The 13,916-nt window shown below is 54.2% G+C and overlaps 1 protein-coding gene and 1 long non-coding RNA gene across 3 annotated transcripts in view; one reads left to right on the plus strand and one right to left on the minus strand.

The window, feature by feature from the left end:
* Positions 1–6,602: 6,602 nt before the first annotated feature.
* On the minus strand, positions 6,603–10,416 carry LOC131501124 (uncharacterized). The gene is made up of 3 exons (XR_009256653.1): positions 10,239–10,416; positions 9,470–9,734; positions 6,603–9,194 (listed from the first exon to the last, which is right to left on the minus strand). It is a non-coding gene; the product is annotated as an uncharacterized LOC131501124 (long non-coding RNA).
* Positions 10,417–11,762: 1,346 nt separating this feature from the next.
* PPL (periplakin) overlaps positions 11,763–13,916 on the plus strand; it is a 47,569-nt gene continuing 45,415 nt past the window's right edge. The window contains exon 1 of one of the 2 annotated variants that reach the window (XM_058710705.1): positions 11,763–12,030. In XM_058710705.1, the coding sequence (XP_058566688.1) occupies positions 11,969–12,030 (62 nt within the window). In that variant the 5' untranslated portion in view covers positions 11,763–11,968. The remainder of the gene's footprint in view (positions 12,031–13,916) is intronic. The other variant, XM_058710704.1, reaches the window with a different exon arrangement.

Raw genomic sequence — 13,916 nt, forward strand, 5'->3', positions numbered from 1 at the left:
ATTCAGTGGTTTTTAGTACATTCACAAGTTTGTGCAATTATCCACCACTATCTAGTTCCAGAACATTTTCATCATCCCCTCAAGTTGTCACTCCTCCTTTCTGCCTCCCTCAGCCCCTGGCCACCCCCAATCTGCTTTCTGCACCACATCTCTTTTGTCCCGGGGCTGCCTCTAAGTTCCTTCTCCCTCCTCCGAGTGAAGCTCAGGAACCTCCTGGATTTGGTAATCTCGAGGGCCATAGGGGCCCTTGGCAGGGCGGCCATGTACAGGTGTGCAGGTTGTAACCTGCACAACTCTTTGCAGTGGTCTCTGTCTTTGGGCAATTTTGATGGAACAAGAGGCTGAGTCTGGAGGGGCCTGATCCTGGAGGCTACACAGACAGACCCTGCCCACCTAGACCCTCCAACCCTGCCCCCAGGTCTAGTCACTTCCACACAAGCTTTGGGACTCCACCATGCCCTAAAGGTGGGGCCAAGGTCCAAAGGTGAGTAAAAGGATATCTGAGCCCCAGGAGCTTTCAGTGAGGAGGGCCGGGAGACGGAGCAAAGGTAGGGTGCACTGGGAGTCAGTGCGGTGCTTGGAAGGGGGCTGGGTGGCAGAGTGGTGAGCAGTGGGTGCTGGGGTCAGGTCAGCCTGGGTGTGAGTTCTGGCCCTGCTACCTTGTAGTGTCCCTGCAGTGTATATAACGACAGTGTCCCTTCCTCTAAAGTGGGGATCACATGGGGGCGCCTGGGTGGCTCAGTTGGTTAAGCAACCGACTCTCGATTTCAGCTCAGCTCATGATCTCACAGTTCATGGAATCCATCTCTGCACGGGGCTCTGTGCTGACAGCTCGGAGCCTGCTTGGGATTCTCTCTCCACTCCCCCTCTCTTCTCAAAATACATAACTCAACTTAAAATAATAAAGTGGGGATAATGCGGGCATTGTTAGGCCTTAAAAAGAAAGTCTGCCACATGCTACAATGTAGATAAACCTTGAAGATGTGATGCTCAGTGAAAGAAACCAGTCACAAAAGGACAAATACTGTTTGAGTCCAGTTATACAAAGTGCCCAGAGTCCTCAAATTCATAGAGCCAGAAAGTGGATGGGTGGGGGTGGGGGTGGGGGTGGAGGAGGGGGTATGGGGAGTTAATGTTTAATGGGGACAGAGTTTCAGTTTTGCAAGATGAGAAAGAAGGTTGTGGGGACAGATGGTGGTGAGGGCAGCACAACATTGTGAATGTACTTAATGGCACTGAAATGTACACTTAAAAATGGTTAAAATGGTACATTTTTTTCAAGTTTTTATTTTAATTCCAGTTAGTAAAATGTAAGGTGTTTTGTGTGTGTGTGTGTTTTTTTAAGGTTATTTATTTTGAGAGAGAGGCTTGAACCCACGAACTGTGAGATCATGATTTGAGCCACGATCAAGTGTCAGACGCTTAACCGACTGAGCCACCCAGATGCCACTGTAAGTTTTTATTATGTATAGCTGACCTTAATAATTAAAGAAATCAAATTGGAGGGGTGCCTGGGAGACTCAGTCAGTTAAGCATCTGACTCTTGATTTTGGCTGAGATCATGATCTCAGTTTGTGGGTTCGAGACCCACATCAGACACTGTGCTGATAGTGTGGAGCCTGCTTGGGATTCTCTGCTTGCACACACATGCTCTCTCTCTCTCTCAACATAAATATGTAAACATTTAAAACAAAATCACATTGGAAAAGTTAAAAAAAAAAGGGGGTGGGTGGATAAATCATGTCAGAAGAGAAGGACCATTTTCCATGGAACGTTTTTGAGAGGGGTGGCATTTGAGAGAGTGCAATGTAGGAAAATGATAACTCTGCTTTATTAAAACATAATTCTCGCACCATATAGTACACCCACTTACAGCATACAAGTCAGTGGCTTTTAATATATTCACAGAATGGTGCAACAACCACCACCAATTTTTAGAACATTTCCTCACCCCAAAAGAAATCCCATAACTTTTAGCAGTCACTCCCCATTCCCCACCCCCATAACTTACCCTGGCAACCACTGATTGGCTTTATGTCTCTATGGATTCACTTATTCTGGACATTGCATATAAATGGAATCATATGCAACATGGCCTTTTGTGCCTAGCTTGCTTCACGGAGCATGATGTCGTCAAGATTCCTCCGCGTTGTGGCAGGCGTCGGTATGGCTGAACTGTTTTTAGTCACGACGCTTCTGACACCAAATGTGGGGGGCCGGGGGGGTTTCTGCTCAACAATCAGTTCTCCGAATCTCTGGACACCAATTGGGTGTCCTATAATTCAACTCGATTCTGATACTAACTGCCTGGACACACCACAAGTCAGGAAGTATCGTGCAAGAAATTCTCCCTGGAGCTGCGTCACCTTGTTGGCCTGTGGGAGGCCACCAGCAGGCTGCCCTATGCTATGGGTCCCTAAGATGGGAGAGTGTCCAGGGTGGACGTGCCTGGGAGTGGAGGGGGCAGAGTGGGCACTCCCCAGCCCCTACTCTCCTGCCTTCACTCATGACCTTCCATAGGCCCCAACTTACCTTGCTGGCAGCACAAAGTCCCCCTGTGGGGCTGGGAAGAAGGAAACTTCTGTATTGATTTCCCACTACTGCTCTATCAAATTACCACACACTTAGTGGCTTTTAAAAACCCACAAGTTGGGGCACCTGGGTGACTCGGTCAGTTAAGCAACCGACTCTTGGTTTCAGCTCAAGTCACGATCTCACAGTTTTGTGAGTTTGAGCCCCACGTCGGGCTCTGTGCTGGTAGCACTGCCTTTCTTTTATAAGGACATCTGTCATTGGATGCAGGGCCCACCCTAAATCCAGGAAATCTCATCTTGAGATCTTAACTTAATTACATCTATAACGAACTTTTTCCAAATAAGATCACATTCCTAGGTTGCAGGGGGTTAGGACTCGCACTTCTCTTTTTTGAGGGGCCACCATTGAACCCACGGTAGGACCCACCTTGTGACTGCACCTTTGGTTGGTTTGCCTCTTCCTTGTGCATTTTCCTTCTTGTCCCTGTTTCCGTGGCCTGAGGTCACTGCAAAAGTAAAGTCCCTGCACCCAGGGTCTGTGCACCCAAACTCTGGTTGGGGGGTCAGGACCAAGACAGCTATGGTCTCTGACTCCTCTCTTTTGGAAGGAGGATGCATTCCCATTGCCTTTCAGCAAATTAAGTGTAACACCATCCCTTCATCCTAGGTTCCTCTGGAACAGTGCAGGGGGAGGGCAGGGATGGGGAGAGAGAGAGGTGGGGCTGTGATGTGGTCAGCCAGATCTGAGAGAGGTTGGACCATGGCGCTGGAGCTGGGCACCCCAATATTAAGGGGTTGGCTCAGGTCATGATTCTGCCTGCCAGGCTGGGGTCAGACCAAAGAGCTAGACGGGTGGAAGGGTAGTCACAGGCACCAAAACCTAGTTTGGCTCTATCAACAGAGCAGACCCCAAGGGACTCCCCTCCATGCCCAGTTCAGTCTCTGAGGCCCCAGTTGACCCACCAGTGCCTCCCCAAGCTCGCCCTGGCTGGGGGAGAAAGCCAGCGTCCTGAGCTGCCCACTCATCCTCTGTACCTGGGCCCAATCTGACTCTCTGGAGCCGCTCAAAGCAATAGCTACCAACCACATGCAGCTGTTTAAATTAATCGCGTGGATATTAACATATCATATTTATATAAATATGAGCGATAAAATTAAAAACTCACTCACACTAGCCTCATTTTAACTGCTCAGTAGACACATGTGGCTTGTGCCTGCCATATATATGGAATATTTCCATCATCTCAGGAAGTTCCATTGGACATGGCTTCTCCAGAGTCGGCCCTGGACCAGCAGAGGCTGGGCCCTTTCCGGAGAACAGGATGGACTGAAGGGGGGATAAAAAGGGGGGGAGTGTTTGTCCAGAGCCAACTGGTGTTGACTCATCAGTCTCCGAGGCCTGGGCCCGGGCAAGGGATTAAGCCTGAGCCAGTGACCAGAGAATGGCCTGGGAGGGCAGCGCATGGGGGCTTGGCCACCCAGCTCCCTGGCAGGAATGTTAGACCTCAGCAGAGAGAGTGGACAAAGAGCCCAGGCGAACTCCGACTAGGCAGGCAGGCAGGAGGGATACAGGGGGTCAGCTCTATTTTACATCACAAATGGCAAAAATGGAACAGTGGTGGGTCAGTGTCTTTTTTCACTTAATGCACCCTCTGTTTCCCTCCCTGTGAGGCTACGGGACCCCCCTCCCCCCGCCCATGTGTGTGTCCTCTTCCACCCAAATGTCCTGTCCATCTCAGCATTGATCAGCCATACCCTCTATCTTTTTCCTTTCTCAGGCTGGGAATGTGTGGATTGTATCTTGTTAGCTGCTGTATTCCCAGGGCTAGGCATACAATAGGGGCCGAATAAATGGATGGGTGAGTGTGTAGGAGGCACTGTGGAGGCAAGAAGTCAAGATCCTCCCCTGAGGGGTTAGGGGGAGCCTGATATTTCTGGAAATGTCCGTGATGCTTGGGAGGCAGTATGATGAAGGAACCAGGGTCCCTGCAAGCAAGGATCTCCCTCCCCTTCCTTGCCAGGGCTCCAGCCACCCTCATCCTTGGGTCTGGCTGCTTTCCTCACAGTGTCTCCAGGCCCCTCCTCCACAACTTTGTCTGTCTGGGGTACCCCTTCACTGGGGACACAGGACAGGTGTCATCATCCACACACAGGTGGCATTAAACTTACACCATCCCCCATCCCCACCCCTCTGCAGTGAGCTCCCTGACGACAGGAACCTGAATATGTTGTACTTGACCTTGTATCCTGAGTGCTTAAAACAGGCCTTGTCACATAGTAGGTGCTTAATAAATATTTGATGAACGAACACTTTCTGTTCATCTGAACACCCTTTGTATACCATAGTTCTCACTCAGGACCTACTCACCTTTGGTTGGACCTCCTCTGTGGACCTTCCCTGCGAACACTATCATGCATTGACCCTCTCATTCATTCATTTGTTCATTCAATAATGACATCGAGCGCCTACACTGTCCCAGGCACCCTGCTGAATGGTGGCAGAGGTGGGGGACAAGGGCCCTGGCTCAGATTGCAGGGTTTATTTTTTTTAATGTTTATTTTGTTTAAAAAAATTTTTTAACCTTTATTTATTATTGAGACACCGAGAGAGAGCATGAGCATGGGAAGGGCAAAGAGAGGGGAGACACAGAATCTGAAGCAGGCTCCAGGCTCTGAGCTGTCAGGACAGAGTCCAACATGGGGCTCGAAGTCACAAACCACAAGATCATGACCTGAGCCGGAGTCGGATGCTTAACCGACAGCCACCCAGCCTCCCCATTAATGTTTATTTTTGAGAGAGAGTGAGAGAGAGAGAGAGAGAGAGAGAGAGACAGACCAAGTGAGAGTGGTGGAGGGGCAGAGAGAGGAGGAGACTTAGAATCTGAAGCAGGCTCCCAGCTGTCAGGAGACACAGAATCTGAAGCAGGCTCCAGGCTGTCAGCAGAGTCCGATGTGAGGCTCGAACTCACAAACATCGAGATCACGACCTGAGCCAAAGTCAGACACTTAAACGACTGAGCCATGCATGTGCCCCTCAGTTTGCAGGGTTTAAATCCTGAGTTCCTTCCTGACCACCTTGAGTAGGCACTTAACATCTTGGAGCCTTGGTTTCCACATGTGAAAAATGGGGAGAGGAAGGAGGGCCAGTTCATCATCTTTGTTGTGGCCATAATTTTACCATTGGGTGCTGATGTCAAAATCCACTGGATGGTATACTTTAAATATATACACTTTATTATATGCCTGTCACACGTCAATTAAGCTGGAATACATAGGCCAACTCCCTAACCCAAGCACTTAGCACAGGGCCTAGCACATAGTGCAGCAAAAGTTGTGATTGTTAATATTATATGTCTTACTTCACTGAATCTTTTCAAGACCCTATGGAGCAGATGCCAGAATATTCCCACTTTTCAGGTGGAGAAACTGAGGCTCAGAGAGGTGAAGACATTTCCCCAGGGTCACATAGCTGGGTACCTGGCAGAGTCAGGATTCAAACCCAGCTTGGCTTCAAGCTAAAACCTGATTGGATTTTGTGTTCTGCCCCTCGTGGCCTAGCTTATCCATCACTCAGGCCCCCAGACTCTGGAGGAAATGGGGTTCTGACCTTCTGACCTGGCCATTCCCAGGGGCTGTCACACCCTGGACACTGGCCCCAGAAATGCAGCCCTACCGGTCTGGGCAGCATGAGCCCTGGCAGGGCCCCGCAAGGCGGGGTAGAAGGAAGAAAGGCTGGGTGTTTAGGGGAGGATAGCAGTTTTGGGGTAGGGTTGGGCAGCCTGTCCTGCGGGGATCTCAGGCCTGGCAGAGCCTGTCTGGTCCCACCCAGCTCCGCTCTCTGCCCTGATGGCGTGACCTCCTCACTGGGAGGCCCTTACAGCCTGGCTGAGAGGCCCAGGGATGGGCTGGAAATGAAGTGTCTGGAGAGAGGGAGCAGGTTGTACTGGAAAGCAATCCAGGGTTTGGTATGAGGCCTGGATCTGCAAGAGGGACTGAGGGGATAGTAATGCTGGGTCAGAGTGGGTCCCAGCCTGTGGGTGGGGCAGGGGCTGAGAGGTCCCCTGCAGAGCCAAGGGTTTGAGGGGGAAGGGCCAGGGCTGCCAAGGGACACCAGGGCCTCAGAGTGGCCACTACTCAACCACTGTCAGGAGCTGTTTCAATAGTTGGACAATAGACACGGCTGTTATAGGTATACACCTGCATCCAGAGAGGGCTGGCAGGATGGTCATCTGAGCAATGGCTCTCTGGGAGGGCAGTAGGGTGGGGCTGCCTGGCAGGCAGTGGGGAGGTGGCCAGGATGGGGCAGTCTGCCAGGAGCCCCCAGCGGGTAGGGGCCGGAGGCACATTCTTGGGGGATGACTCAAGGGGCAGGCAGAGTGGGTGACTCACCATGGACCCTCTCCTGCCTCTGCTGCCAGGGTCCAACCTCCCATCTGGCCCCAAGGGCTTTGTGGGGAGCTCACCAGGCCCCCAGCCCAGGACTGAGTGTGAGTCAGCCCATCTGGGCTGGAGAGCCAGCGTGATTTTTCCATCCCTTGCATTGTTCTGCAAGAAAAGTAAATACATGTTACAAAACACAGGGTGAAGCCGGGCCATTCCCCTCTTGTCCCCTTGAAGAGTGGGGAGAAGAGGGGATCCCATGCCAGGTGCTTGGCACGCATCATGGCACCCTGGCTCTTCCCCATTTTACAGACGGGGAAACCAAGATTCCAGAAGGGTAAGCCACCTCTGAAAGGACACACAGGTGGATGTGGCAGAGTCAGGATTCAAACCCAGTTTGGCTTCAAGCTACAGCCTGTGGGCTCTTCCCGGGTGGGTGTAGACCAGGGCCTGAGCATGTACCGCATCTTTCTATTCACAGCTGTTTCTCAGGGTGGCCCAGAAACCACCCGCTTCAGTAACCTGGGGGTAGTTGTTTGTTAACATGCAGATTCCGTGGCCCTTCCAGACCCACCCAACAAGGGGACTCTAGAATCTGCATTTTTAAATGCTCCTCAGGTGGAGGTGAGGTCATACAGTTGGAGACAGGAGATGGCTGTCCACGGGAGGATGGGAGGAGAAGGGGCTGTGGTAAGGAACAGGCTGCTGGGCCATCACACCCCTCTTTCTGGGGCTGGGGGAATGTTGCCCTTCTTGTTTCAGACTGGTTCGCAGGAACACCCCAAACCAGTGAGTGAGTGAGTGAACACCTCTCCAGCTGCTGGGGAAACAATGACTGACAACAAGGAGGGGGTGGGTGACCCTTCAGAAGGTAGTGGCCTCCCGGGGTCAGCAGCCTAGCCCAGCTGCAGAGAGGGGACAGGCTTCAGGGGCCGAGGGTGGCCTGGTTGCCAGAGAACTGGATGGCCGCGCAGGTGCCCTCTCCGTGGGTTTAACCATCAAGCAAACCCGAGGAAAGCAAACACCCTCCCCCGAGCCCCCACCCCCGGTCGGCAGAGGGATGAGTCACTTGGCATACGAGGGCTCTGCGGAACCAAACAAATCCCATCTGCCCAGAGGAGGATGCACGGGGCCAGAACACAGCTCCCACCCCATCCGGCCTGCCCACAAGCCAGTGTCGTGCACACGTGTGTACGCGTGTGCACGCACACAGAGCTGCACCAGCTTGGAGCCCAGCTTGGAGAGAATGGAGGGGGAGGATGGTGAAGCACAGCCCAAATTCCTCCCTGAATCTGCTAATTCTCCCCGAAGCTCCTGGGCCTGACCCAGCTGAGTCAGCGGGAGGCTGGGAGGGTGGAGGTGGGTGGGGGTCCAAGCTCAGGGCTGGAGCAGGCTCACCCAGGAACCAGCCCCGCTGTGCACTGGGCCTCGCAGGGTCTCGATGCTCTTTCCTGGAACAGGAGATAAGAGAGCTTTGCCCCAGGTGGGGAGGGCTTGTCTCCCCCCCCACCCCCACAAGCTTCACCCAGTGAGGGTCCGTGGGGGAGAAGGAATCAGCTGAGGCATTTTGGGCACATGCCATGTTGCCTGGCACAGAGTCCATCCTCAATAAATGAGACACGGCATTAATATAATCAGTGTCATGACTGTTACTCAGCAGCTGAGCTACAAGCAGGCTAACCGGGAAGCGTCCCCAGCCCAGTTTCCTCCCCAAAGCCGACCTTCCCCTTTCTAAGAAGTATGGGGAAAGGAGATTCAGAAATTGGGAGAAGTCTAGAGTTTTGACACTGCTTGGAGTTCCTGTAACTGCTCGTACCCCTCAGTGCCACAAGCATCCAGCCTCCAGCTATGGATGTAACATCCTCCCATTTGTTGAGCCATCACTAGAGACAGAGCGTGTGCTAAGTGGGTGACAAACCATGGGGTCTCGCTCTCTGAGGTTGATGCTATCATTGTGTGGCCATTTCACAGATGAGGACAACTGAGGCAGAGAAAGGCAAGATGACTTGCCCACGTCCACACAGCTGACAGAGACCAAGCGAGGACCCCAACCCAGGTCTCCCAGGCTGCTCCTCCCCATCTTTGGAGCTCTGATAAGGCTCTTCTTCCTCCCAGACTCATCCAGGTGAACTTGGCAGGTGTATCTTTGTCTCAGCTCTTAGACTATCAGCCACTTGAGGGGAGAGCAGCTTCCTGCTTCAGCACAGGGTCTTTTTTCCCCCAAGTTTCCTATCTTTCATGATCTTTACTCCTCAGTATCTCCTGGTCCAGTAACAAAGTCTGAAAAGGAAAGAGGTTACTTCACTAGAGCGTGGTGGTGGGTGAAGCAGAAGAGGGTCATCAGGGAAGGCTCTGGGAGGAGGGAGTGCCAGACTTCAGTCGTTTTTAAACAAGTTTTTAAAAAGTAACTGAAAAGGCAATTCAAACACATAAAAAAAAATAAAATCAAGAGACATTTAAAAATAAAAATAGATAAAAAATAAAATACAAATACTGTAAAAGGGGATACAATGAAAATTCAGATTTCTCTGTCATCCCCCCCTAAGGGGACTCACAGCTTGTGGATCCTTCCAGAAGCTTTCTGTGCATATACATATGTATATTCTCTTCCTCGCACCGTACTTCTGGTGCCTGGCTAAGTGTGTCCACATCAGGCCCTCATTCTTTTCCAGCTGCATAGTTTCGTAGTGTGGATACACCGTGGATTATTTAACCACTTTCTCCCCATGACCATCAGGTTGTCTCCGGAGCTTTCTCCATAGCAACAGTGCTTCCATGAACATCCCTTAAGGCATGCTGAGCTCCCATGTGAGAGCCACCCTGTAGGGATAGGCAAGAGAGAGAAGTAAGGAAAGAGTTTACAGGCAGAGTTGCCACATGGGCAAAAGCAGAGGGATCAACAAGGTTTCCTCTTGAGGCCCCGGCTAAGGCCCACTTGGGCCCTGGCGAAGGGGTTGTGGGCGGGTAAACTCTGCTGAGTTAGTGTTCAGGCCCCAAGTCCACCCGCCTCCACCCACACCTGTAATCTGAAACCTTGGCTTCTCCCTGACACCTGTTCCCAATGTTAGCTGGCTGGACCTGAGTTCTTTGGTGCCCCGCAGGCCCCATCCCTTAAGAGAAAGGCCCTTTGCTGTGTTTTGTCTTTTCCCTTTTCTTATCTTGTAGTGGAACCAGGCAGCCGCAGCTGGAAGAGTGTTACTGAGTATCGGCTGGATGAGTGAAGGAAGGAACTCACTGAAAGCAGTAGGCCCTCCCCAAGAAAAATGCACAAATGGGCACATTTTGAAAGAAGCTATAAGGATGCACAGACCCTCTTAAGCTCACCCACAGATGCCTCATTAAGAATAAGGTTTTCCAGGGTGCCTGGTGGCTCAATCGGTTGAGCGTCCAACTTTGGCTCAGGTCATGATCTCACGACTAGTGAGTTGGAGCCCCGCGTCAGGCTCTCTGCTGTCCGTGCAGAGCCTGCTTCAGATCCTCTGTCCTCTCTCTCTCTCTGCCCCTTCCCCCTCTCAAAAATAAATAAACATTAACAAACAAAAAAGAGTTAGTTTTTCCTAGAGTCTCTGTAACACTTCAAAACTGAAGTCTTAAAATGGTAGGGACAAGAGATGGCCTAAAGGAACCTGTGTTTCTCAGATGCTCTGAGGTCTGGGGCAGTAAAAGCCCTTGGGGATCAACATCCCCACCAACGTCCTTATTTTATAAAGAAAAACATCTGGGGAAGGGACTAGCCTGAGGACTCTGGATCCCCAGTGGGGGATCCTGCCTCCCTGCCCTGCAGACCTCATTGCTTCTCCTTACCAGCTGGGCTCAGACCCCACCCCCAGCACCCTCTAAAGTGGCGCTGAACCTTCCTTCCCTGCTGTCTGGGCCCCATGTGAGCTCACTGCCAGACTGTTTACTGCCCAACTGCAGGCTTCTCGAGTAGCACATGCCTAACCTGGGTGCACAGATGCCCACTGTCTAATCCAGGCACACGGTGGCACACAATTTAACCTGGGTACATGCTGGCAGAATTGTGTAACATGGCTATTTTGAACCAGAACCCAGCTGCTTTTATGACCAGCCACGAAGTGGTTCCATCATGCCAGGGCCTGGAGTTATTCAAGTTTCAAAGGACTTTTTGTCCATCAAGATGGCTTGATAATGACGGCCACACTTCCTGCACATTTGGGCCAGGCACAGTGTTACATACTCTGTGTGAAATCTCAGCAGGACTCTCCTACTAACCTTTTTTGGGCTGGGGGGCAGTTGTTATCACTGTTTGGCAAATAAGGAAACTGAGGCTGGGAGCGGTCAGCAGCCTTGCCAGGTGTCAGCTGACCGTTTGTGGCGGAAGTCTTGGGGGATTTGATGCGCGACAGGTGCGTGCTTTTCTCAATCGTCATCGACACTATTACCACCTGAGTGTCATTCACGAGCTATCCAAGGCACAGAGACCCGTCAGGTCTTTGCCACACCTGGCTGGGCGGGGGTGGGGGTGGGGGGAACACCTGGGTGTGAGCCAAGGAGAGGGGAGCGTTGCGCGCCAGGGGCAGCCGGGAGCCAGGTGAAGGCCCTCAGCCAGGGGGCGCGCCGGGGCCCCTGGGGAAGGGGTGTGAGGGTGGGGCTGGGTGTGCCCGGGAAAGCTGGCCGAGCGCCCCTGCCCACCTGCCAGCCACAAGCGTGCGGGGGCCGGGGAGGGTGGGAAGTGTCCGGATAGGACCGCGTGTCCCACCCCCAGCCCTGGCCTGGCACCCCACTCGCTCGCACCAGGCCTAGGGCGCGCGCCCGAGGGGGCTGGAAGCCCCGCCCGCCCGGTGGCCCCTCCTCCGGGAAGGTAAGCGCCACCTTCTCGGGGAGCGGCCGGGACAGCCGGAGGCCATCGGGCGCCCCGCCCCCCGTGAGTAGTGACCGGTCGCCCGCGCCGCGCCGCACTAGGGGCTCCCGCGCCGCCGCTCGCTCACCTGTGTCCGCTGCCTGCCCCTCGGTGCGCGCCGGGCCCGCCCGCCGCCCACTGCCAGCCCGGCGCCGCGACCCGCCGCCCCCGCCCGCGCACCCCGAGCGCCACCATGAACTCGCTCTTCAGGAAGAGAAACAAAGGCAAATACAGCCCCACCGTGCAGACCCGGAGGTGAGGAGGCGCCGCATGGCGCTCCCGGGACGCCCTCGGGAAACCCGCGCACCGTGGGGAGCCCTGGGCGGGGAAGCACTTCCCGGAGCGCGGGGGGGAACGGCCGGGCCTGGACAGCTGCCGGGGGCCCAGAAAGCACGGCCCAGGGGGCGGGGAGCTGAGCGGGGAGTGCGCGACGTGCGGGAACGCGGCTCCCGAGGGACCCCCCTCCTTGAGCTGGGAAGCACTGCCAGGGTGGGGATAGCGATCGGTTGGGGGCGACCGAAGAAAGACGCGATACTTGGCCCCGGAGAGTTGCAGGAGCCCCGAGGAGCACTCAGTTGGACACCTAGAGGGCGGGGAACTGAGCTGGAAGTAGAGGGGACCTCCGTGTCCCAGGGTCGCCCTTGCGCTGGGGGTTCTCCTGCGACGGGGAAGCACCGCGGGGGTGGGTAATGGTGTATCCGAGGACCCTACACCCAAGGCAGGGGTGCCACAGGGACTCAGGAAGCTTCGTCTAGGGGCTCACGGGGGAAGGGAAATTGAGTTGGACGGGGGCTGGCGGGCGTCACTAGAGCTTCTTGGAGAACGGGCAGGTGCTTCTGGCTTGGGGGTGGCGGGACAGTGGGGGGGTGGGGTGGTGGTCTTTGTGCTACCTCCCGCAGCAGTTGCCGGTGTCTGCCACCCGGCCCTCCCGAGATTCAGCACGAAAAACCGGTGTGTGTGGGGTCAGTGGATGGGGGGCACAGGCTGAGGCACCCCTTTTTCCTCCCCCCTCTCTGGCAGCCGTGCTGGGGTCTGCGCGGTGGCTGGGCGGCGTCGGGGCCTCCTTCGCAGATGCATGACTTCTCAGGGGTGTGCCCCACCCCCACCCCCCCAGCCCAGAAACTGGCGGCGTCTCTGAGCCGCTGGTTCCCAGGGCGGCCTGGGAAGGGAATGACCTGTCTTGATGTGTTTGCGTTGAGCCTGCAGCCCACGTCCGTTTTGATAAGCCTGATGTATTCACTTAATAACCGGTTTAGGGAAGCCTCTTGTAGATGCTGAGATTGAGAGAAGGGGTGGGACTTTGACCCCTGCCTCTTCCCTTCTCTAGCAAATATGAGGTGGGGGCTCCTGGCTTGGAAGGTACACTTCACCAAGCTTCTCCTGACAAAGGGCTTCATTCAGGTGGGAGACTCCAAACTGCACAGCCCCCCTGCCTGGGACTATCCACCCCAAGGTATCCTCACCCCCTTCCAGGACCAGCTAAAGGTGAGAAGACTCTGGTCAGGGCTGTCACAGTACCCCTGTGGTCCAGCCCAGGCAGACCCTTAAGACAGGTGCAGGCAGGCCTGGGCACTGGCAGGGGAGTGTGGGCAGTCCATTGTTTTGAGTTCCAGCCTTTTCAGAAACTGCACCGCCCTGTGATCTCAGGGTCCCCATCTCTCCTATGTTCTGCTTCAAGCTCAGAGACATTTATTTTCTCCCCTTCCAGAGTCCCCCACTCCCCAGCCTCCCCAGACTTTCACAACCCCAGAGACTGGGCAGGGCCCTGCATGCTGTTTCTCTATGTCTAGGTCCAGCTGGCTCTCAAACCTCGCCGGGGTCCCGTCCAGTCCCCGAGCTGTTCTCTGGGGCATTGCACAATCGCATACTCTGTGCCAGCCACGGAGGACTGTTCTGTTCTCCCCCCATTAAAACTTGGGCCCCTCCAATCCTTCACACATGCACACACCCACACACCAGGAAACGGGCCAGGCCTCACCCTGCCCTCTGCCTCTTCCATCTCTCCGGACCCCAATCCCTCCAGCCCTCTGTCTGGTGCCCCTAATAGAAGGTTGGACCTAACAAGGTTAGGATGAATTCATACACACTGGGAAGGGCTTGGCTTTCCCAACAGAGGATAGGAAGGAAGGAATTCCCATCCT

This window comes from Neofelis nebulosa, chromosome 18 (genome assembly GCF_028018385.1).
Source record: "Neofelis nebulosa isolate mNeoNeb1 chromosome 18, mNeoNeb1.pri, whole genome shotgun sequence".
NCBI lineage: Eukaryota > Metazoa > Chordata > Mammalia > Carnivora > Felidae > Neofelis > Neofelis nebulosa.